General features: G+C 33.5%; 1 protein-coding gene across 2 annotated transcripts in view; it reads right to left on the bottom strand.

The window, feature by feature from the left end:
• The window catches only part of LOC106459335 (DDB1- and CUL4-associated factor 6-like), a 167,013-nt gene that overhangs the window by 79,147 nt on the left and 60,575 nt on the right, over nt 1-27,291 (bottom strand). For both annotated transcript variants that reach the window (XM_013918956.2, XM_022385807.1), the window contains exons 4-6: nt 22,193-22,270; nt 13,162-13,380; nt 2,282-2,417 (exon numbers count right to left, since the gene is read on the bottom strand). In XM_013918956.2, the coding sequence (XP_013774410.1) occupies nt 2,282-2,417; nt 13,162-13,380; nt 22,193-22,270 (433 nt within the window). The remainder of the gene's footprint in view (nt 1-2,281; nt 2,418-13,161; nt 13,381-22,192; nt 22,271-27,291) is intronic.

The following is a 27,291-nucleotide window of genomic DNA, read 5'->3' as shown; positions in this document are numbered from 1 at the left end:
AAGAAGCCAGTCGTCCATGTAAGCGTGGAAGCATAGCCCCAGGGTATGAATATGCCAAGCAAGGGGGCAAACCACTCAACAAAACATACTACATGGATGACAGACCAAAGGACAGGGCTTTAAAAAGGTATACTACCCCACAACAGGCAAACTGGCGGAGTAAAACCCGTGTGGAGCAAGTACAACAACCTGTTGGGTGTAGAGGTCGAGTACTGCCTTGGAAGACACTGGCATGACCATGGATCCCAAGGAGAAACAGGAGAGAGAGAGAATAGAACACCATGAACCTGAACTTTGGAGAGGAAAGGGCTGCTCTGATGAAAAAAATTCGCCAAACCAGCTACCCCCAGTCCAGAACTCACCAGGCAGTCATTGGAACCATTGCCTGCATACCGTGAAAAACGGTGAACTGCAGTACCGTGGAAAGCTGGGACAGGCAGGACTGTGAAGGGTAGGGTCAGGAAACAGGACTCGGAGCCACAACTGGCTCTGACAGAGACCAACAGGCACCTGATGTTAAAGGTGGATCACTGTTGGACAGAAGCTACCAATGACTCCAAGGACACAGTAATCTTGTCATACTCGAAACATCGCAAAAACGGGACCATAACAAAGTCCCTTATGTACAGAGCCAGGTGATGGGTCCACAAAAATATAGCATCTACATAGAGTTTTCTATATAGAGAACATAGACAAGAGAAATGTCTATATGACATAAAAACACGGGTGATGTAACAAGGGTAGGGTAGGAACACACACGTTGAACTGCTCATAGCTCCAAACAATTGAGGTGAAAGTGAGAGTGTTTTTGGAGGACACCTGAAACCTGAAAAATAATGTTCCAATTATATAGAACCACAACTCTCAAGAAAGATATCTATGAAAATGCACAGATCTTGATGAGGTGAAAGCAAAGAAGGAACTTACATTGGCAAATTCTCAATTGAGCCAAACATGAAAGTAATCAAGAGTATCATAAGAAGTGGAATATCTCTGAGACAATAGGTCTGAAGTGAAGAGGGATGTCATTGACAGGCAAGATCTTACTGCAGAGGTCTCATATAAGCATCACTCAAAACTGAGAGAACATCTTTGTCAGAGGAGAGAAGTAGGCATACCTGAGAATTTAGGAATTGTGGAATTGCAAAGACAAAGGAAGCTCATGAAGAGTTCCTTGGAAAGTGTTTATCCCAAATCCTGGTTACACCAGATGCTGAGTAGATACAATCTGAGACTGGAACTTGTGAACAAACCATCCCAGAAAGGAGACTAACTGGGTGATTGTGTGCAAGTCAATGACTGAGTGAGAATAAAACAATTGTCCATTATATAATCATGAAAGATTGATACTGAGACAGTGTAGAGCACCAACAAACACTCTGTGAAGATAAAAAGCACTTATGCCAGACCAAAAATGTTTGTCATAAACTGATAAACCACTCTCCAATGGTAGAAGATTTAGAAACTTTCAGGAACAGGTAAATCAGACATGTAAATAAGCATCTTTGATATCCGTTCCTATTATACAAAAACCCTGACAAAGAATTTTCAATAAGATTTTCATTGTTTCCATCTTGAAATGAGAAATGTCCAAATAACTACTGAGGTTAAATATACTTTTTACCAGTCTCCAATCTCCTGGTTTCTTTGGCACTATGAAAAGGGGAAATATGAAATACTGTTTCAATTGTCCCTTTCTGTAAAAGGTTTGAAACTTCCTGATCCAAAAGTTGAATACAATCTGGATTAGGTGGATGAAGAAAAGAAACTGGAAAAAGTAAAAAATGTAGAAGGAGGATGAAACTGGATAGAAAATCCAAACTGAACAATCTGATGAATCCAAGGACCATGAAGCCATATGAGAAAATTATCTAAAATAACCCATCAAAAGACTAGGCATCGACTGAGAAGTAGATGATCAAGGTAACACAAAAGGATAAACATTACTTGCCGATCATGTAGAACACAGGAATAACAATCAGAAGAAAATGAGATGCTAAAACCCTACTCAACTCCTGCTGCCATACTTCTCCTGAATGGGAAAAAAGCAAAGTACATTTACATGTATACATGTGCAAATACAACTGTGGAACAGTATTAAAAAAACAGCTGAAAGCCAATTTCTCTAAATTTTCTTGTGTATCACATAATATTCTTGCAGTTTTTTTACACATCTAAAACCACCACATAGTAGAGAAATATGTAAACAGTTCAAAACTCATATATATATATGCCCACACACACAGAGTCTGGACAATTAGTAAAATACATTGTACCTTACCTGTAGCTCTGGTGCCTAACATTCTTCTGTCAAAGATTCTGGCTGTACCATCAGAGCAACCAACACCTAAGTAATAAGGTGTTAATGGACTGACTGCTAAAGAGGTCACAGAACACCGGCAGTTGATCAGAATATCCTGAAGGGAACACAGGAAGCTTAAGCAACTAATTACTATTCAATAAAATATGATTCATCATTTATCAGTACTAATTAAACAATGACTTTGGCACAAAGAAAACATTATTTGCACAAAACCAAACACATAAACTTTGTTAATTCACAGATAGATACAGTGAAACTATCTTCTTCAAAGTACAAGATGAAAATATCCAGGTAAAGGATACATTTTGAATTAAGGTAGAGTAAACATCTTCTTCTTATAAGGTTTAAATCTTATCAGTAGCTATTTTTATAGTCTACAAATACACTTATCACAACTGTAACAAATTTAATATGTCTAGAGAACTAAATAATATATGCAAGATATCCCAACTGGAGAATAAGTCATCTAACCACATTAATAACTTAGAATGTAGAATGCATAAACTACTTTGAAATAGCACTGTCTCACTGGATGCATGATTTTGGTCATATCTTTGTGTACTTGCCATAGAATACTTTGCAACTACATTTATTTTATTGTCTGTGGATGTAGCTAAGTGAATTCACATCTGGGTTAGAAGATACTTGGTCACAGTAAGTCACTGAAGCAACTCCAAAACATCTACTTCCAATGATTATCCTATTGAATATAGCTAAATATAGGAGTTTAATAGGCTGATAAAGCAATTATTATCGTTATAAATTTTATCTTCAGTAAGTATTGGTCATGTTACAAGCATGGATTATTAACTTAGTTAAATAATTCTTGGGCAGACAGTAATAAAAAATTTCCCAAAATCTTCAAAAACTACAATTATGTCTTTCATTACTCTATAAGATTATTATTTTTTTATCTGTGAAGTTCATTGGCAGCAAAATTGTGCAATATGAAGCACACTTAAATCCACTGGCTGAAAAGAAGTTTTATTTATTTTTTATCCTAGAATAGTTAGACTTTCCTGTTACTGAAATATTTATCCATTTTTTTAATCTTACTTCTATTTTAAATATTGTTTTAGACTATTAAATACTTGGAAATGAATTTTTACAGTTCTAGCATTAAAGTGAATGTCAATCAGTTACTTACCTCTAAAGTACTGTAAGCCTGTTGTTGTTGAGTCATTATTCTTCTGTCAAAAACAGTGAGAGTTTTGGTTCTGAGTGTCCTTGATGCAATGCATTCCATGCATCACCTTACCCAAAGTTTCCACTCTTCCATGTGACTTATTGTGCAATTACCAGGGGAACTAAATAATCCATGTTTCTGTGCCATAAGCCAGATTCATTTGTTTGCAGTTCTGATGACATAATATATTCATTTGTTTGCAGTTCTGATGACATAATATGTTCTTTTCAGTTGTGTGGAAATGGGTGGTAACATGTTTCAGATCTGCAAACCTATTTGAAAATTCACTTTAATTCTAAAAATTAAAATCAATTTGACTTACCTTTGGAATATTGTAAACCAGAATACCCAAAATGAGATTTAGGATGATTAACAGTGTGTCATAATAAAAGACAACTGGTAAGTCCAGACCACAAAAACCTTGAGTGTTGTAATCAGCAGAATCCAAAACCAGAGTGATAGGTAATGGATTGGGTTTGCCTGGAAGAATTTAGTAGAAAAAACCAACCTCTAAGAAGATTGTACCAAAAAATGCTGACACTCAGAGGGTAAAATATTCATCTTCACAGAGCAGCCTTCAGGTCTACATTCCTATGTTTCAAAATATAAAGGGGGAGATGGCCGGCATGGATATTCAAGGGTTTTCATACAAATTATTAGGTGTGGTCCCAGGTGGTGTCTAGATAGGTAACCATGGTTGTCATGATATAAAAGACTGTTTAGTTTAGATATTATTGATTAATTTATTTTCTAGTGAATATTTTATTACTGTTGAGTTTTTGTAGGAAGTTATGTTTTTAATTCATTGATCTTGAGACTATCAAACATCACGTGCAATACACTGACATCGAGAATACAGAGATTTCAAGAAGGCTGGCAGCCGATTAAGTGATAGAGGTATAAATAGTGTGAGACGAGTGGAAATAGCAGACAGACAATAGCAGAAGAGAATAAAACAAATGTTCAACATGAAGTTTACTACCGCAGAAGTGACAGGCCTAATGATTAACATAGGTCTAATGTCTAATATGTTAGAGTAGGACTAACAGTAGAAAAGGAGATAAGAAGAAAAATTATTCCATCAAAGCGTGATTCTAAAGTAATTGACTCAGCCTGAGTGCACTTTGACAAAAGGGGCAGAGAATATTTAGAAGAAAGAAGACTAAATGATTACGGTAACTCTTGCCACAATTGTAAGTGCATCATACACAGAATACTAGTGCGATAGTAAAAGAGGAGATAGTTTGGCTTGTCAACTGAAATTCTAAAGCATTTGAATAGGCCTAAGTGACCTTTTGACAAGAAGAAGAGAACTATATATAAGTAGTGTTTATGATATTCCTGTAATCTATATAGTGTGAAAACTTTGTTGTACATACGTTTAACTTGTTCAAAATATATATATATATTATTTTGAAAACAAGTGAAGTGCATGCTGTTCATTTATCATTGAATTTATCGCTAACAAGTCACAGACACCTTCTGCAGGAGAATCCTAAGCCCAACAACAACACAGTTTATATTTATACTATTAAGAAGTACAAGTAAAAGCCTTTTTTATTTTGACAATTGGCAAAATAATTTATCTCTGAAATACTGACAATGGTCAGAGTACAAAGTTTTGTCCTGTGCCTGTTAGCATAAGACTGTCAGAGAAAAATTCAGAAATTAACCCTCTTGCTACAGGCATCCTCTTCTGCACCTCAGAAGGATTTACGGACTTACAATGAAAATTTAATTGAACTACTTTCTCATCATGGTATACAAATAAATTTGGAATGAAAACGTAACTAATAATACAAAAGTTAATACTATACAAGTTTTAAGTTATTAATTTTATAATGCAATATTTTAAAAAACCCTGAATTTCCCCTAGTATGAGAACTTTGACATTGTCTCTCTAGATATCCCCTCTTCTCTAATTTATTTACCAGCTCTCCCAAAAGTATGAAATTTAACTTAAATTACTTATTACGATGTTGTCATCACTTAAGCAAAGCATAGTTTTATAGCTTTCATTCTTATTTGGTTACAGAGCCAAAAAATAAAATCAGACCATTCTTGCCATGCCCACCTGTCACATCCTCTCTTTCAGAAATTGCCAATAGTTCTCTCTGACATTTAATAGTATATTATTTATAACCAAACAGAAAGCCAAGGTTATACTCTATCAAATGATGTAATATATTACATTGTTTTCCATACACAGAATTGTCTATTTTACTTCCAGTTCAAACTTTATTCCCATAGGAAACACATTGATGGGCTTAGCTGAATTTTTAACAGCTCTTGTTGCACAGTTAGCAAGCCAGAAAAATTGTAATACTTATAGGACACTGTCTACTTGTCAAGTGTTATTATTCTGTGTTCTTTGGTGTATTATTTAATGAAATAAAAAATTATTAATGCAGGTGTACTATTAGTATAAAAACATAGGGTTAAGTTTCATCCACAATAGACAGCCAAAAAAAAAGACGACGACCCACGTAAGTACTTTATTTCTTGTTTTACATATGTGTTCTTTATTTATTATTATAAAAGTAACTAAAATGTAAGATTAACAAATTTTTTAGGTTACATAAGATAAAATATATAATAATAATAATATTAAACTTTTTTCACTAGATACGTGAATAGCTCATGCATTATGTAATTCAATAGGGTAATGTAAGCTACATATTCACTCAGTGATTTACAACTCAAACGGTGCAAATATTAGTAACACACAGTTCAAAGGGCAGTAAAACAATAACATTTAAGTATAAACAGATATACTGTTATAAGGTTAAAACTATTTAGGACAAACAAATGTAGTTTCATAATACAATTTGAATTCATTCTAGAAAGAAAAAGGGAGTCATTTAAATTTATTTTGAATTTTGTTTTGATGGTTACGAGGTTGATCAAATTGACCAACCTCATATAGTTAGGGTAGAGAAAATAATAGGTAAAATATAAAGTTTACTGAAAAAACATTTGAAATTTATTTAAGAGGTTTTAGAGATAACACAAATGAAATCCGAGACTTTTCAGATGAAGAAAAGTATTTTTAATCTTAACATGAAAACCACTTTGCACTTGGAGCATTCAACAGTTTTATTTCATATATTCTTGGAGAAATATTTAGTGAAAATACTTTTGTCTTCAAATGACTCTTTAATGCTTATTGAAAGCTTGCAAAATTTTGTGAAGATACATTAAACATATTAAAAGTTATAGTATGAAAACTCTAATGGTCAATTTGGGATCAACATAAGGTATAAACTGTTCTGAGATCTTTTGGATGATTGGGTGCAAGTGAGATAACAACAAACAGCCCTCACATGTCATAAAAGGCAATCATCTGAACAACATTCTGGGTCAGTTAGATTAGGTAACACAATAGGTGAAAAATGGTGGTTACATTCACTTAAAGCCCACATCTTATGTAGGAAGACTCCATTTGGATGCAAGTATAGAACTTTTCAAGAAAAGAAGGTATGTGATCTATCATGAACATAGATATCTGAATGTCTTCTGTCCTATGCAAGCAAAACTATAAAATATGTCTTGAGAGAAAAATGATAAAGTGAACATGTCACTAATTTTACAAAATGAGAAAAGTTAAGAAATTAAAAACTAAGCCCTAGTTCAACTTTAAATAATGTTTATAACTCAGTAACATTGTAGACAAAAACTAAGAACAAATCTGCATACAACGAGGATAAAAGATAGTGATGACTCCCATGGCACCAAAAGCTGGCAAATAAGGCAACTGACATTCCACTATCATGCGAAAAAAAAAAAAAATGAACAGGAAGCAATTTGTTAAGAAGATAGAGATAAACAAGATATAGAATGTTGAATGTGCCACCTCTGAAAGATAGCCCAATGAAACTGATAGAAAGAAAGGGACAAACATCCACAAGAATAGGATACTATTTGAGCCAACTAGGAAGAGAAACTGGCCTTTCTAACAAGGAACAGAACAACAGTCAGCAATGAAGCCATAAACATTAAGTATCACTGTGAAAAATTGACATTCAAGACTGACATAGAAGATTCGATGACGAGGAACCCACTTTGAGACTAATAATGGCTGGAGATGGCTTAAATGGGTAATGAAGAAAAACTTATGCTGTCATGTTAAACTTATATTAAAGTTTTTCTTCATTACCCATTTAAGCCGTCTCCAGCCATTATATGACATAGAAGATGTTCCCATGGTGTTAATGAGGTCATTTCCTTGTAAGAAAGATGATATAACAGGGGAATTATGGTTGGGCTGGCCAAAGTGAGGCAATCTGACACTGTGGAACTGACCTTGTCAAGTATCAATTGAAGAAGGTGAAGAGGAGGATAGGCATAAAGGAAACGAGAGATTCTTTCACTTTCAACTCAAGATGTCCACAACCACTGAAGCTGGATCAGGGACTGGAAGCCAATTTAATGGAAGAAGAAAGCTGTTTGCCATTTTAAATGCACTGGTCAATGGATGACCCATGAATAACCATTGAAAACCAAACGATACTGTCCACTGTGCACATAGGAAAATCTACCAAGATACTCATCACACCTAAAACATGACATCTTCAAAGGTACACATGCTTAGAATGAAGTGAGAGAACAAGGGAAACAGCAAAGGTTGTGAGATTGAATACCATCCTGACTGTGGATTTGTCTGTGTGAAAAAAAAACATTATGATAATGTAGAAGGGGTAGAAATTCTAGATGGCATAATAAGCCACCAATATTTCCAATAACTTGATGTAAGATGCTGTTTCCTGTGAAGTCCAGGTACCAAAAGACACTGGTCTCCTAACATACTGCCCCAACCCATGAAAGAAGAATCTGTAAAAAACATGAAGATTGAAAGGATTTAGCCAAAACAGAAGGGACTCAAGAGTGGTTTAAGAAAGAAATATTTTGAAAGTTAATGGATGTGTGGTCAAACTCCACTGTGAACTAAAATCCCATTGAATACACTGTATATGAACATGACATAAGTAAGTAACTTTATCAAGAGAAACCATCATTCCCAGAGTAGTAAGGATATCTTGGGCAATAGATATATAGTAGACAGAAATTTTTACATACAAAACTCCAGGCTTGACGTGCCATAAGAGACAGCTGAGGAATTCCTTAACCTTATGGTTACAGGTTCCCTTTTCTATGCACATCACAAGGTTTTATTGAGTTACACTCAAAATATAATTAAGCAACTTTACAATCAATGTATGTCAATGAATCTAGCATTATAATTTACCATATAATTCAAAGGTTTATATCATCTATGTTTTAATTCCTTTATTTCAAAAGAAACCTTGAAAAAAATTCTTAAACTTCAGTTATAATACCATGTAATGCACAAGATTATTCACAAATCTTAACTTTTGGTCTCCATAACTTGAATACTTCTTCACATACGCTGTACTCTCCAATAGTTGTGTCAATAGTTTAGGAAGACTGACAGTAGTATGTAGTTCAAAATTAGCACTTTCAATTGGTTATAAACTTTTATCTTCAATAATGTAATGCCAGTTGTGTAGATGTACATCTAAACAATAAAACATTTACTTAACCTATTTACATGTACATTTTAAAGTTCTCTGGATGCATGTAGTTGAAACAAGTGACACATTTTGTCAACCCCCCCTAACTGGTGCCACACCCACCTTCAACAGATTTGTTTGAGCTTTATAGCCTACATGTATAGGTTACATACACATGTATATTGTTATTATAAAAAACTCATTTTACACTATAATTCAACAACAGTTATTTTTAAATTGGCACGCAGTTTTCATCATGGGATACATGCGACTGCCTGTAGTATTGTTGGCTGCTTGATCAACTATAGCACTTATGGTTGTTCCTTACCTAAATATGTTATAGTTAGAGATACTGTTAAATTGTATTTAGATCTTACTTTTATATTTTAGTTAATCATGTGTCATTTATATTTTAAAATGCATAATCGAAAGGTTTAAACATTTTTAAATATACATCATACTTTGTGTCAGTTCTCACAACTTACGATATTATGCGGTGCACTAAAATTTTGCCAAAGGGTTGCACGTCTCTGCCAGTGATACTGTAAAATGCCTCGAGGGCACTGTTGACCTTTGTCAAGATGAATAATAAATGGTAAAGGACAAGAAAGGAAAAATAAAACATTAAGAAATAACTATATGGAAAAAGGAAAAGACTTGAAATTATGAACATAACCAAAAGAAGATCTTTATAGATATCCTACAAAAAAATTAAAAGGTATGTATTTTTTTTTCTATTTCCTAATTTTAATATTTCATTGCATTGTACATTGATGACATTAAATAGAGTTAGTGATATGGTAGAGAAAACGAAAAGTAAAATACAAACATTTACCTTAAAAACTTTTGATATTCATTTAGGAGGTTCTAGAGGTTATGCAAATGAAATATGAAAAATGGAGAGAAGTATTTTTTAGACTTAAAATCAAAATTACATTACACATTAATTAGTCAACATTCTGATAGAAAAAAATCACGAGCAAATCTTTAATAAAAAAATCTGAACACTTAATTTTAAAATCTGATATTTTGTGTATGAAAATCTTGTAATGTTTACTAATAATCTGCAAAATTTTGTAATGATAAGCATAGATTATCAAATATTATAGTATAATTACCCTCGTGGATACTTTCGTGGTTACGACCTGGGTGGATCCCATCCAGCCCATATTTGTAAGATTAAAAAGTTATGACTCACAAAATAAATGATAAAACAGGATTTTGCTGATTCGAAATAATAAACTTTTAGCTCACTTTGCACTAGTATATTGTTGTGTACAAAATAATGACTAATTTTATACCCATGATAATTCTATTCTCCTTTAACTCTTATAAGTCAAGTGGCACAGCTATTACATTTATTGTCCCTTTGTACAGTGAATATACACCAAAAATATCACCAAGATGTCGTTGTGTATGTTCTGTTCACCACAATATATTTACATACATATAAAATCATAAATTAGATGCCCACTATTTAAAGTATGTAACGTATGCTAATATGTACCAAATAGTAATCTCATTATTAACAGTTTTGTTTAGTATTTTCTGACTTATAATCAACGTTTATTTTCATCAACAAAAATTCAGTAGTTTTAGTAGTCTTGTGAACATTTGTAGGGAGAGTTGTTTGTTTGTTAGTAATTAAGCAAAGAGCTACACAATGGGCAATCTGTGCTCTGCCCACCACAAGTATTGAAACCCGGATTCTAGCTTTTTAAGTATGCAGACATACCACTGTGCTACTGGGGGGCTGTAGGGAGAGACCCATGGAACAGTATTAGTCGTATTTTCAACCCGTTACAACTTTTAATGTTTAGTGAGAAACCAAATGAATTGAATAATTAATTCAAAAACACAATAACAGTATCTTTTACAGTATAGCAAGTTCTGATATCAATGATTACAGCATTAAAACCCAAAGTATTAAGTCATCACTCAACGATGAACTAATACTATGGGTCAAAACATTGTTTTCATGAAATTCAGAACTTGCCTACTGTAAAAGTTTGAATTATTACAGGTTTTGTACTATGTTATGTATATGAAACATTTTAATGTACAACAGTTTAAGATTAAAAACAAACTTACTCAATAATCCTTGTACCTGAGAATAAACAAATAGTAGTTAAAAAAAGTCTTTAAAAAAGCACGAAAGAAATTTAAAATAGTGAGACTGATCTCATGCAAAAATAATTGTAAATGAATGTAATTACTAATCAATTAGCAAAATTCTACTAACTGCTCACCTCTAGTCTGTAAATCAGTGAGTGATTTGTGAAGACCCATCCCACTTGTTTCTATGCTTGTCAACTTGAAAGGGGTGAAAGGAATGAGGGGTAACAAAGATAGAAAAAAAGAGAGAGATGGAGGACAACTATTGCCTGCTGGGCCTCTCAAAACAGGATGATGACTAGAAAAAATACAAGATGCTCGAGCCAGAATAAGTCCTGTTGGTGCACTTCTCCCGAACATAAAACTAATTTGAGTGAAATTCAATTTTTACTGAAATACTGGGGGAAAATAGTACCTTGCAAACAGCATGGTGGGCTAGAAAGTCAAATGAATATGGAAGCCATGTGGTAACAGATACTAAATCAGTGCAAGCCACAAACAGCAAAAAACTATAAAGTAGAAAATTTATCCTGATTGAATAATCAGGTGAATAAGAATAGGTGATAACTGTGCTGAAGAAGAAAGACTCATAATGAGACAAATCACATCATGCAGGAAAGTAAACAGACAAGTAAACAAGGCCAATGACCACATGGAAAATTCTTCCTAAACTGAGGGTCAAAAACTTGTGGAGCTAGATGTGTTGTAGAAGATGGCCCTCTAAAAATCCACCTACATGACAAATGGGAAGAAAATAAAAATTAACATTCTTCTGATTTCTGAAAGCATCAGAAATAACTCAAATATCAGAAGATGAAAGATTCAAATATTCAAAAACAGAAACATCTAACATGACACATAAAAGAAACTGGTTTAAGATATAAAAGAAGATTCTTCAAGATTAGGACAAGCAGAAACATCCTGCTCCTAAGTCAAAGAAGGAGCATCCACATGATTGGAAAACCCACTGGGACATCAATAGACAATTTGTTATTAACTGTGTGAACAAAGCCTCTCAAGAATTTGAAAGAAGTGTAGAAATTTCTGTATTAACAAAAGTGTTAAGAGAGTTGGCAATGATTTATAAATCTATGAACTGATCAAATGAAGATATGAAGTTTACAACATGATTAGCAACAAGAAAATCTGGCTGGGGCTGGATGGTGGGAGTTTAGAAAACTTTGGGTAAGATGATGCAGTGCATGTAATGCTTGCATCAAGAAAGTTCAAAACCAAAAGTTATGAAGTTGTTGATAAAGTAAGAACGACTCAACAAAAAAAGATTTACAGTGTTTCAGGGGCAAGTTTACCTGATTTGAATTTACGTTTTCAAGAAATATATAACCTATTATAATTTACAGAAAGAATGAAAGTTAGTTTTCAATAATAAATGTTGGCTTAATGCTCATGTTTTAATGCAGCATTCATACATTGTTGGAAATACTGATAAACCCCAAATATAAAGACGATAATTTTTTACCCAAATTTGTCTTTCAAAAACCTAAAAACTGAACTTTAAACATAAGTATATATCTTGAGACTAGAATTAAATAAATATTTTTAGATGCATTTATTTAGCATGATTTTCTTAATTTAAGTTTCAAGTTTTTTTTTCCAAAGAACTAATTTGTTCATAGCATAAACATATAAGATTTTTCTATAAATTATACAAATGTGAAGCATAATTTTATCAAAAATCAATTTACCATTTCACTGTTATATCCCAATCAAATATTTCTGGTTGTATCCTTTATAATCACTGCCATAATCTTATCTTGATAAATTCATCTATTTATGTGTTTAAATGTAAAAATAATTTTAAAAATATTTGGAACATAATAAAGAATGCATATCTAAGAGAATAAAGTAGATAGTCTGATTAAAGAAACATCTGAGAAAAACAGCATAAGAGAAGTTCAGATTAATTAAAGGTCAGATCCATACTTCATGTAATGTCAGCTAGGAGAACCTTTCAGAAGTTATTTTGTGAAACATATTAAGATTACCTCTTTACATTCTTCTGCAGAACAACTAGTCTTCAAACGCAAGTCAAACCAACGTACAGTTCCATCTTCACCACATGAGAGAAATGTGTTGGGATCATTTGGAACAGTCTGGATCTCATAGACAGTTCCAAAATGGCAATTAAAGGCATTATTGACACTTGTGGAAGGATTCTCAACTTCAGAAAAAATTATTACTCCATCTCCTGAACAGGATACTACCTGAAAAGCAAAGACGGAATGATTATCTTATTGGTTGCAACCTAACAAACTCAACCAACACAATTTCTTCTCAAAAAATGACACAAAAATAATACTATACTAATAATAATCAGATATTAACATCATCCTAAAACAACTGAAAATACCAAGTTAAGCTAGTTTACTTCAAATATACATTCTATTTAGGGAAAAGCACAAAACAAACACTTTTAATACTAACTCACTCAACTAAAACTTCTGATCAGAATATGCAACCCAAATCCTAATCTTTCTTTTGCATGTATAATAAACATTTTTGACATATGATGACACTACATTAGTAGGCACGATGTAATCTGTATTTTAAACTCAAAAACAAATCTAGAAAAAAACAATTTATTTTCATTAAAAAATTATACATTCGAATGTGCAAAGTAAGAGCAAAACTACACAATGTAAAATAATTTCACAAAAAATTGTTTATCACTTAAGTCATTTCTAAGATGTTAACGGGGTAAAAAAATCACTCATTTTCAAAGTATAATAGCAAGAAACCACAGCAGCAATTAATGACATTAAGTGCAATATTTACAATTATATTTTTCTTTTTACTTTTTTTGTGTGTAATTCAAATATTGCTAGATACCTTGTAACCAAAAAATGTGACAGACCCACAAAAAATATTGTTCATAAACAGTTTCCTAAAATGTGTTTAGAATCCTGATGATGTCCATGAGCTGTTACTGGTTCTATCTGGTAGCTCAGGCAGTCTCTATTTTTTTTTTTATATATATAATAGAGGGAATGTTGTTTCCTAAAATGTATTTAGAATCCTGATGATGTCCATGAGCTGTTACTAGTTCTATCTGGTAGCTCAGGCAGTTTCTATTTTTTTTTTTATATAATAGAGGGAATGTTGTTTCCTAAAATGTGTACAGAATACTGATGATGTCCATAAGCTAGCCAGACTTAATTTGTCAGTAAGGATTCTCACTTGCAAAGGGGTGTTTATGCAGATTTTAATACTTAAGTATGCTTTATATTATACTTAAAAGGATCTACTGGATTTAGGATGAAGTAAAAGCTGATCTATCACAAAGTGATGATAAATATATTTTAGTCACTAAGTGGTATCAAACACCACACCAAGTCTGCTTGGATGTGCTGCTTCTAATTTATTGGGTTAGTTAAAAACTTGTTTTCACCTATGCCTGATAACAAACAGATAAGTTCAAAAGTGTCTGCAAAATGCAGATTCTAGAAATGTATTGCAAAGGATAAACTGAACATGGATAGCAATGGAAAGAAACACACAAAAGTGAACAAGTAAACAAAACCTTTATTCACAATGAAAAATGTGTCGTCATATATCATTTACTGCCCATCCTGTAATTCTGTTGTGACTTTGACTGGGAAATAGGGTTAAGAAGTGTTTTATCACACACCACAGAAGACAAAGAATAACAAAAATCTGATTTACTGCCAAAATTAAAACAAGACGTTAAAAGTGAGATACACCAAAATCCACCACTGCATATGTCACTGACTATTCCAAATAACATTCACAGAGAAAGAAAAATCTCTAACTCATTCCAAACTGTACAAATATATAAACCAACCCTTAAGATGGGCTCATGGAAAACATAAAATGTGAAACTGCACCACTACTTCACCCCCTGTTGATGGATCTTACCAAACTTAGCATGAAGGTTTGTTGGGTCCATGTGGAGATACATGCAAACTTAAAAAAACCAAAAACACCCATAAAAACTGCAAAATACAAAACTGGAAATTTGTATGTCTCCCCATGGACCCAATGAACCCCAATACCAAATATGGTGAAGATCCATCTACAGGGGGCAAAGTAGTGGTAAAAAAATGCAAAAATGTCCATAAAAACCACAAAATGCAAAACTGAAAATTTGAATATACATCCGCATCGATCTAATGAAACTCGATACAAATTTTGGTGAAGATCCATCAACACCCTGCAAAATAGTTATATGGACAGACAGTACTATTATATACATAATAATACTATTATATATACACATAAATGTATAAACATTATTTTTATATACAGTGATTGTTCTTGTTTTTACAGAATATATTAAAATCTAATGAACAATTGAAAATTCCAAAACTGCTACCAAAAAAACTATCATTATGGATTTCAATATTTTTTAAATAGTTTATATTACTTTATTTACTTTTTTATAATCTAATTCATAGTAAAAAGATTTAATTCAGAAAGATATGAGAGGTAAAGTAAACAGTGCCATTATTCATAAATGCAGACAAGAAGGATCTAAATTAACCCCTTCCAAGAGCACCTGGTCTCCAAAACATGTTCAAAAGCTTTTACTGAGTTTGAATGACACAGTAATCAAAGTTGTTGAACATTTGGATGCTAACCCATTATGAAGTTGGGATACCATTGCAGCAGAGCAGTGGAAGAGAATCATTCCAGCAAAAAATGAATCTATTCAGAGTTGAATGTAGTGCCACACACTGCAGACCCAATAAAAATTTGATCACCTCAGCAGATGATTTGTACTGCATACACATGAAAACATATATCATAACATGAGGACATCCATATAAATAAGTATATCCAAGGTTCTATGAGCAAATCCAAGAAGAACCACTCAGCAAGACTTAGCAACAGCTACAGGTTCAAGATAGTCACTTTGAGCAAGAATGCTGACAGCAATTGTTGTGATATTTTTACCTTTTGGGCTGCTTCACAAGGATCTTGTTCTTTGTAAAGCCCAAGTTTAATAATTTAGCCAGGTTGGTTCACTTTAGCTGATAGGAATATATAATGAACTGTCCATATTGGACTGATTGTGCAGTCTGAGAGTTATCCTTACCATTGCTTTGACAGCATATAAGCACCTGTTTTTACAATGGACAATAAGGACACTTGGCAATAGAAGACAGAAGCTGCCAGGACTTTAATCAGCCTCCTGCCATTCTAGACACTGACTTAAAAGCCATCACTTAAAGCAGTTAATGCAGACTGTTTTTGTGATGGATATCAACTTTAATTAAACAAAGTTCAACAATGTCCTTATAGTCCATGTCCAGTAATGCTCCTGGAAAACCATACATCATGGCAATAATTCTCCAGCATTATTCTACTGCAAAAGGCTGTCATGTCTACAGCACATACTTTCCCTTTTCCCCTCAAGAGAGACAGACCTTGAACCATAGTCCAGTGTACTGCAAGGCATTCAAGAACATTGATATGAAGGGTAGACTCATCCTCTGTCCAAATACCCTGGAACTCCTTACCTTGAGGATAAGCTCCCCATCCCTGAAGAGATGCATCTGTGTACAGATGGATGTCAGGACGAGGTGGTGGAATGGGTACTCCAATAGTAGTGTTGTTCCGATCCAACCACCATTTGCAATCGACTATGCTGCTCCTAAGTAATGAGACAGGATGATCCAAAGGTTCAGGATGCATGATCCATTGGTAGGGCAGTGACTGCTGAAAAGACCTCATATGTGCTCATCCCAAAGGAATGAGAGATTAGTAATGCCCATATCCCCAAAAGAGAGAGAGAACCATCCATGCAGTAGGAGAAGGATACTGAAGTAAAAGCCTGATGGCTCTTTCCATGGCTTGTAACCTGATAGGGGTTGGTTGAGCTCGACTTAAGTGAGTATTGAAAAACACAACCAGATGAATGAAATATTGTGTCAGTAACGGAATAGATTTCTCCAGTCTGATAAGAAAGACTGCTTTTGTGGCTTCTGAAAGGAGAATCTGAGTATTGTTCTGCTAATTGATGGGAAGGTGCCAGAAGAAGCCAGTCATCCATATAATGATGTGTGCACAGACCCAAAGAATGCAGATGATGATAAAAAGTACATACAACTCTGCAGAAGACATAAGGTGCTGATGCAAGATTCAAAGGACCTGACCCCTGTGCACAAATCTGAGAAATATCCGGGAAGATTCCGTTCTGAGAATATAGAGATAAGCATCGATAACATTGAACTTGGTCATCCAGAGACCTGGGGCAAAGACAAATCAATGATTGGACACCAAACTCCTGTCTTCTTGGGCACAATAAATAAACGGGAATAAAATCCCAGAAGAATAGTGGAGGTAATGCAAAATGAATGACCAACCCTGAATGCAGAAATGTAGTACCCATGGATCCCTGGTGAAACAGCTCCAGATGTCCAGAAAGTGATGTAATCATGCTCCCACTACTCCCTCACCCACGGGATAGTCACCGATGCCATTGTCAACAGTCCATCCGAGTCAAAGATCCTCGAGAATACAGATGAACCAATACACCTGGACACCGAAGGAGGAAGTTGGGAAACACTACGAGCCAACACTCATGAATTAGCACAAGAAAGACAAGAAGCTAACGATAATAAAGAATAATGTAAACGAGCTGAATCAATTCATAATTCCAACATCTCTAGAACTCCGGCAAACCATGGGACAGAGAAAAGGAGCTTCCCATAACTCCTTGAGGGCAGAAGATAGTAAACAAACATTTTCTAAGAAGACGTCTCTACTCAGTGAATCCCAACAACAAACTAGCCAAGAAACCAGAGAAAGAACTGAAGAATGCAATCTGACTGAAACAGACATCAGCAAAGTCCCCAACTTGTCTTCAAATTGCTTAGGGGAACATTGATAGTCTTCCAACAAAAGTTGGATCGAAGATAAATACCTCAAAACAGTAGTGAAAGTAAGATGAATCCAAGAAAACTGTGATCTGTTCAAAGTGATCACAGGTTACAATCTAGAACCCCACAGGTCCAAAAGGGGTTACATCCATTGAGAGTTTAAATATACCTCCTCCTGGCTGTGAAAAGCCAAAGCGTGCTGTTCAGATAAACGTGTGTGACAAGGCATAGCTATCCTGTCCTGTAACTAGGCAGCAAATATCCCAGTATGAACAGCAATATCAGAAGGAGGAAAACCAAGTAGTCAATAGCTGTTCTTTCCACTAATAAGGAAGGAGTAGAGTCAAATGCAATAGGAGAGACACCCAAACCTCACAAACCCAAGTAACCAACTGAAGAAAAGAGGCTGGAGGTGGCTGATCAAGAGGATCCTCTGTTGAGGCCAACCTAATAAATGAAGGAGTCAGAAAAAGCAAGTCTAAATTATCTCCAGCTTATCCTGAGTCACTTACTGATATAATTCTCAATCTTCTGTATCTACCTCCTAATAATAACAAATAACTTTGAATTACAACAACATAAAAGCATTTAACAAATTAATCCAAAAATATGAAGTTTTACCAGCACACTAAAATTAGTCAAAGCAGTAAAAGTTTTACTTTATCAAAACTTAAATTCATAAAACTTGACCATTCTTCTGAAGGGTGCCAAATGTAAAGAATAGTCCATTTGCCAAATTAAAAAAAAAGTACTATACGTAATCCATATACAGTAAACAATAGAGCTGAACAATTTAACGAATAAATAGATTACCTATGAGCAGTGATTACACAAATTAGTGTCGTGTAAACTCACCAACTAACCAAAATTAGTGTTCCCAATTATTACCGTTTTTTATCATTCTAGCACTCAGTTAACTGAAACTAAGATTAAATTAATTATCATGAAAATAATATCCTAATCAAAATTAGGGTTTCAGAATATTACTATTTTTGATTATTCCAACTATACAAGTAATTGAAATATTGCCACCGAACATGCTCACCCTGTCTTTATCATAGCAAAGCTACTAAGGCTATCTGCTGCCACTGTCACTAAAGTTTGGCTGCTGACTAGGGGGAAGGCACCTGGATGGCAGCACCCACCACCAACTGCTGTGTTTTTTTACACACTGCTGACTAGAAAAAAAGGCAAACTCTGGCATCACCAGCAGCCAACTTTTTTTTTTCTTGAACACATCATAACAGGGGTAACACTGTACTGTTAATGAAACAGATTCATTTTGTTTTTGTTTTATTGGAAATTTGAGCACACTCAAGTTTGAAACATAATTCCTTGATTCACAACAGTTAGTAATTTTACTTAAAAGTATTTTTTTACTTCAGTAACGAATGTAACGATTATTAATATTTGTGACAGAATGAAGTTATCAAATATTTAATGAAATAAAGTGTACATTTGACATCATCTAACATGATGTCCATTGGTTATTATTGGTTTGTGAATGTGGTCTTTACCAAGACAAACCCAAAATATACTACATTTCTCTCTGTACGAGTATGTTGGAATTTTAAGAAAATCAGATTCAAGAAGTTAAATTTAATCAACTTCTTTACCTTGATACACTATCAACAGTAAATGAGGAAAAGAAGAAAATTTTCACTCGTGAGTTGTATGTCTAACCAACACAGAGAAAAGTATGATTTCTTTCTAACTCTTCCCATCTTGCTTTAGTCTATAGTATTCCCAAATGCTTAGATCTACTTGCATTGCTTCTTGAAATTTCTGTTCTAGCACCAGAGCTGTTATTTTCAACCTGAACAGCACTTTTATGATTCATGGACTGAACATCCAGGTCAGAGACCTCCTTTCAGAAAGAAACAGTCATCAGTACTCACTGCCACAAGATGAATATATTCTCAGCTGAATGTTTGAAGCTTGTTAAGCAGCATCACTGTATGAACAGCGAGTCTTCTGATCCAGAGCCCTGCACATTAAAAACTAGGCAAAACCCAACTATTTCTATTATAATATGACAAAATAGCTTCAGTGAAAAATCAATACAAAAAAAAAGATAAATAAAACCTAAATAGAGAGAAAACAGTCACTACAAAACTCTAATGGTGCAAATGTGCTACCATGGATACAAAATAAGGGGTCTGCAATGTCAGACAGAATAAGTCATAAATCTATATGTCACTTCACTGAAGCAAAACTCCTATAAACATCAACTGTCAGTCTGTTACTTATAGTTGACATCAGAACTCAAAACTAATAAACAAACTTGACTGCTGGTGTTTCAAGTTTGCTTTTGCCTTTCCCACAATTAATGGATACATCAAATTGATGTGATTGTAACCACTAAAAAACAATGTCACTCCACCAAAAAGAGGTCATTAAAAAATTAAAATATTAAAAAAATATGTATTTTTTGTATTTTTTATTGTAAATATGAGGGGGAAAATCATACATTGAACCCTCCAGTATGAAATGTCAGAAGGCTGTGGCAGCTTCCATGTAGTGATGGCTTTCTTTTTTTTTACCTTTTACAAATGACTAAGTTCATCATAAAATACGAAAGTTAATCAAAGACAGTAGCCTTAGTGTTAAATCTCCAAAACATCTGGTCCTCCTTTAAAAAAAAATTATTGTACAGTTGGCTTTCAACATTATTATTTGTAAAGCTAGCAAAAAATGTACTGTTTATAGAGCTGGCCCATTAAATAGCTGTTAAATAAAACCATGTTGTATACACTATCTTGCACACTGTGTGATTCCAGATATGTTGATGAAATCATAAAACCAATTCATAACTTCATTATATAACATCCTAAGGATTCAAGAAACCCCAATGAATTGTTTGGAATACATTATCTAGCTGCACACAAGGATCAAAAGATACCAGACTTACCTTTAAACTACGGTGAATGTGTTGCAAGAAACCAGAAATAATGTTAAGAGAAAAATTTTGGAATGGATGTTGATTGGTAAACTCAAATCAACAACTAATATCAGGCTTATGAAATTAACTTATTTTTTCATATATACAAGTATATGTAATCTATGTTTATTAGTATGGACATACAACTACTCAGTTCAATACTGACCTACAATAATGTCTCCATGACTATCAACATTAACTTTGTGTAGTAATGTTGTTGCATCATCATCATGTAACAATTAACTGAATGTTTTAGGCATTAAAGAATGTGCATCCAACATATTGAATGGATTAAAAACAGGCTCAGGGTAGGTACTGTCATGTTCTGAAAGATATGCCAAAAGTAAAATTGGCACATTATTAAGTAGGATACAGTACTGATAATTTAGACAACAGAAAATGCTATTGAGAAACTAGTTTCCTATTTGATAAAAAAAATATAATTTCTGAAAGATTAAAAAAACTTATGATACAAGGGTTTTGTTTGGCCATTTGAAATGAAAAACAGAATTTACAATCAGTTTTATAATGGTGCCCACAGCTAAATGTAAAGAACATATTGTTATGACAGCGGACGTCATGTGATGTTGGTGACATGTGATGAATTTCTCGAATGATCATGAATGATCGAGGAGGCCTGACTGTATTCGGGACGCCCTTTTATTAGTATATAAGCCTGGCAGAGAAAGCGTACAGGAATGAATGAAGAGAGTTCCGGGTAATTTACGATTCTGTTTTGAGCTAGTATGTGTGTTTTGCACTCTTAGAAAATGAAGTTATCGAGATTGTGAATCACTGTGATTTATAGCATGTATTATAAAAGTTGTCAGGTTTAAAGTGACGAGAAACGTACTGATTGTGAAATTACTGTGTGCTAAAAGTTTGTATCGAGGAAGAATAAACTGGTTTAACCAAGAAAGGACTTGTATCGCTGAAATTCCTTGGAAAGAATTTCTACCAGAAATTAACAAACAAGCAGATATGCAACAATATTCAGTAGCATCACATCTCAAACCCTGAAGGACTGGACCCTTCAATCCTCAATCCAACATACCCAACACACCACTATGCTCAACCTCCCATTTTCTGACTATACATGAAACCACTTTTTACAATTAACTAATACAAGGATATAGTGCCATGACAACTTCATTTCTTGTTTTTGCTGGTTCCTGAAGCATTTGAAATTTAAATTTTTTAAAATTTAATCTAAGGTAACATAAATAGACTTACTCTGTGATCACTTGTGTTCGGCAAAAACTTTGCACTAAAAATATTAGCTCTGTGGCCTGTCCGTATGGAAGCCAAAACCTATTAAAAAGAAAAAAAAACAAAATACTCTAAATATAATTTTCATCTAGATTATGGTAAGTAACTTGTACAAACTTTGGTGCACTTTGTCACTCATCCAAACACTTTTAACCAAAAATTTAACATGAAAATACTGTAAAAATGTCCGATACTGATCAGATAATAAGTAAACATGTTAATTAATGTATTAACCTCCTAAAGTTACTATTTTTTCCAACATTACTAAATCCTTTTTTTTTTCATTTCTCATTTCTGTATGCTTTAAACACCATTTTTAAGCATATCATTATCTGGTAATGCTAACAATTTTATATGTAATAAAATTGAAATATTTTATAATAGGTCTCGAAATTTTCATTTATACCTTTTATGCCAATTTCAGTTTTAAAAAAAAAGTTTATCATTTTTCCCTTGCCTCTCCACAAAAAAAGTGATGTCACTTTTCTAGCCGAGTCTGATAAATTATATTTGTAAATGTGATTTTTCCAACATAAAAGCAAAAAATAACAGTAGCATAATTTTGAAATGAGTGTAGCATTGTTTCCACTACAAAAGGTTCTGACTTAAGGCTGTCATGTCCAAAGCAAACCAATTCTATATGCATGCTTTCCATATGCCATCTAATGTATAAGGACGATGCTTTCCCAATACCTGTTTCAACATTCCAATCACATAAAAGTCTCTAGGTGCCACATCCAATGATTTGTTTGGTATGCCTTTGTATAGAATAGCATGAATACCATGTCATCCTCCAGCTACTTGAGGTATGCAATGGTTGAACAGAAGGTATGATTGAAGGTCTTATCTTGGTGAACCCATACCTTTGGCCTTATTTCCATTTAAAGCTGGTATTTCTGTGTGGTACAAGAGTCCAAGAACAGTGGTTTGAAAGTAAAGTAAGCAGAGTTCACCTTGAGTGGTCTGCCTTTGGAAATGTTTTTCATCCATTAAGTAGCAGAAAATGACAGATATTTTACAGTTATCAAATTATACGTATGTTTGGTCAAGTATCCCCACATACTGTCATTGACAGATATTTTACAGTTATCAAATTATACGTATGTTTGGTCAAGTATCCCCACATACTGTCATTTTTCACTAGCTACGTACGATTCATATAATTTTCTATAACTGATCTTATTTTCCTGGATATGTTGTGGAAGCAATCTGTTTACACATTAGTTGTGTCAGTTTTCCAGATGAAGAATAGTCTTGATTATCATGCATTGCCTGGGACACACGAACAGCTTTAGCCACAGATCTTTGTGTTCATGTATTCTCACCTGTTATAAGACACTGGAAGTTGCTTATCACAGTTTGAGTATGATTTATTTGCAGGTATCTTTCCAAATGGTCCTGATGTTCCTTTGTTTTCCAATGCCTTAAGTATAAGGAATATCCCCATTATGGAAACTCTAAATCTTTGATCTGGAAACATCTTTATGATCTGAGTTTATGTATATTTTCCATTAAAAAGCTCTGATACATACTTTTCCCCAAACCAGTCAAATTTTGATGGCATGACACTACTTACGAAATACTAAACAAACTGAAAATGTAGTTACAACATTCCTAAAACTTCATATCAGCTATGATTGTCACAAAACTTACCAATCTGCATATTCAAAATCATTTTAAAATAATGTAATTAACAATATGTATGTGATGAATTGAATAAAAAAGGAGGGCAGTACTTATTTCATCAAGTTCTGAAAATACTCAAATTCACCTCTGTGATATTGTGTTCTAAACCTTACACTTTTTCCACAACATTTTGAAACCATAGCCATATATGTCACACATGATCTTGAAAGATTCAATACCAGTTGAACACAATCATCTTTCAAATAAAATGATTTTTAGAACATCTTAAATTTAAATATTTGAATATGATGTATTTCAAAGAGTATTTTAATTGTATTATTAATATATCACAAACTTCTAAACTACCATATAAAAATAGTTTTGTTGAAAGAGAAATAAACATTAGTGCATACAACTGTGTCACTGCATCATTTAAAAAAAATTTTGTGTGATTAATGAAAAAAAGATTTTAGGTTTCAAACAAAATCCAAAATTTCTGCTTTTAAAACTGCAAAAAAATATCAACAGTAGTAATGATTTACTGTTTCTTCTGATATAAAAGTTCATGTACTAACACTTTGGTTGTTAAAATATGTTAGCATATATATTTTATACATGTAAATGATATTCCCACATCACCTGATATAACATAAAGCATATTCCAAAATGCTGTAGGCTCAGAGAAATCTGTACAATAACCACAGTGACAGCACTAGGTTTACTGTCCATGTTTTCCAAAACACACAAGTCAAAAATTAGCATCCCTCTTTTGGAAGTTGAATTAAAATAGTTAACTACCATTTGTTTACACAAAATTAATGGAATCTTGCAATTCTGTCAAGATAAAAAAAATTTTCCTTATTTAAACAGCTTTAATCTAATAATTCTAAATATGAGGCTGCCATAAGCCACATATCAGTAAGGATTTATTCTTTATTACATGTCCTATGATAAATTATGCAGGTGATTAATTTATTTGCAGCTTTTTAGACAATGCATGTATGATTTTTTGTTTTTTTTGTTGCAATTCAGCCCAAAGAACATGAAATATATTGTTCACTGATTCTAAAAATGTTTACTTCTTGTCTTACTGCTTCTCGTATGAGAAGTACTAATCAAGAAATTACTGAATGGTATTTTTAAGTCTATTGCATTCAAACAACTCACATAGCTATAGGAACTTATAATTTATTGAACATAAAGTATATTTATCAGATATAATCAATATCAACTCTATTGCTCTGGCTAAATGGTGTAGAAACAAGTAATAAATTTTGTCAATCCCGGACATGTGCCACATCCACCTTCTATATGTTTGCTCGAGTTTTATAACACACATGTTGTTGCTAGATATACATGTATCTAGTCACTAGAAAGAGCTCATTTTACACTATAATCCACCAACAGCTATTTCGAAATGGATGCATATTTTTTATCATCTGGTAGACACAACTGCCTGTAGCATTGTTGACTGCTTGATCTCTGATAGCACTTAGTTTTTCTTAGCTAAGTATGTTTTAAATTTTATTTAGGTCTTGCTTTTATATCTTATTTAATTATGTATTATTTATGTTTTAAAATGCATAATTTAAATGTTTAAACACTTTTTTAAATATACATCATACTTTGTGTCAGTTCTAAAGGCTTAAGAATTTGCATTGAGGGTAAGATAATTTTGCTAAAGGCTTGTGCATCTCTGCTGAAGATACTGTAATTATGCCACAAGAGCACTGTTGACTTGTGTCAAGATGAATCATAAAAGGTAAAGGACAGGAAAGGAAAATAAAACATTAAAAATTAACTATATGTGTAAAGGAAAAGACCTCAAATTATGAAAATAACTAAAAGATCTTTTAAGATATTCTATGAAAAATTAAAATTTGTTCTATTTCTTAATTTTGAACATTTAATTGCGCTGTATGTTGATGATAATATGTACAGTTAGCGATATGGCATAGAAAATGAAAAATAAAATATAAACATTTACCTTAAAAAACTTTTGATATTCATTTAGAAGGTTGTGCAAATAAAACTAAAAAACTGCAAGATGAAGAAAAGTATTTTTACACTTAAAATGAAAATTACCTTGCACTCAAACTATTAAGAGTTTAAGTGCAAATAACTACAACAGATAAATAACATATTGTTAGTAGAAATATTTAATTAAAATAATGTCATTCTTTGTGTACAAGATACTTGTAATCTTTTACAAAATCTTACCAGTTTTTGTGAGGATATATTAAGAAGTCTTATTTACACTATATATTGTTCCACTCGTATCATTTCCAAGACTGGAGCATGTATTTGCACGATCTTGCTGAGAAAGAGTTAATCAAATACATTTGATTAATTGATTAGTACAGTTTTCACAAACCATGGATACCTACAAGCAAACAAAAAGTTTGAAGGTTGTTGTTGTTGTTTGGTGTTTTATGGTGCAAAGCAATGAGGCTATCTGCGCCAAACAACCAGTAAAAACAGTGAAAGTAAATTAAAGTAAAATGTAAAAATACAGTGAGTTAAAAACCAATATATGTCAATAAAAGATTTATATACAATTAAAAAGACCTTTTGTGCGTAAAAAATTAAAAATACAGTCTAATCGGACAGTGTCACCATTACCAATGACACTGTCCAACATCAGAGGTAAACTCTTAGAAAATATGTGTTTAAAATAATGCCACCGCTCACGATCGTAACGACGGCAGAACAGTAAAATGTGGGCTATTGTGACTTGAGTGTCACAATGGCTACACATCGGTGTGTCAATACCTGATAAAAGAAAATGATGGATTAAAAAACTGTGACCAATGCGTAGCCTTGCCAGGACTACTTCCTTCTTCCGATCCTTACGGAAGCAAGATGGCCAAAGACCAACAGTAGGCTTGATCTGGAAAAGATTGTTATGACATTGCTCACCACAAGTCGACTGCCAACTGGCACAAAGCCATGCCTTAAAGACAGGACCGCAGTCCATGTATGGGACAGGCATGGCCGTGATGGCACCAGAGCAGTTGGACTTAGCTGAGGTGTCAGCAAGCTTGTTCCCGTGAATACCGACGTGGCCAAAGATCCAGAAAAACTGGATGGAAACATAAAAGAGAGAAAAGTGGGCCAATTGGTGTTGAATGTTGACGAGAACAGGGTGAGAACTAACATTAAGCAATTCCAGGGCCAGTAGAGAGCTAAAAGAATCAGTGTAAATAGTACAATTACTGTAGTGCATAGCTTCTACATGATCCAGGGCAAGAGAAATAGCATACAACTCAGCAGTGAACACAGAAACTGTAGAGGGGATCCTGCGAGCAACTACCGAGCCTCAGCACACCATGGCAGAACCTACCGAGTCACCCAATTTCGAACCATCCGAGTAAATGGGAAGAGAAGAATGCCTCGAAAGATGCTCAGCAAAAAGAAGACGATACTTCCAATCGGAG

The sequence above is a fragment of the Limulus polyphemus genome, unplaced genomic scaffold (genome assembly GCF_000517525.1).
Source record: "Limulus polyphemus unplaced genomic scaffold, Limulus_polyphemus-2.1.2 Scaffold594, whole genome shotgun sequence".
NCBI lineage: Eukaryota > Metazoa > Arthropoda > Merostomata > Xiphosura > Limulidae > Limulus > Limulus polyphemus.
Note: the sequence above shows the minus strand (reverse complement) of the source record. Positions and strands in the feature narration are given on the sequence as shown.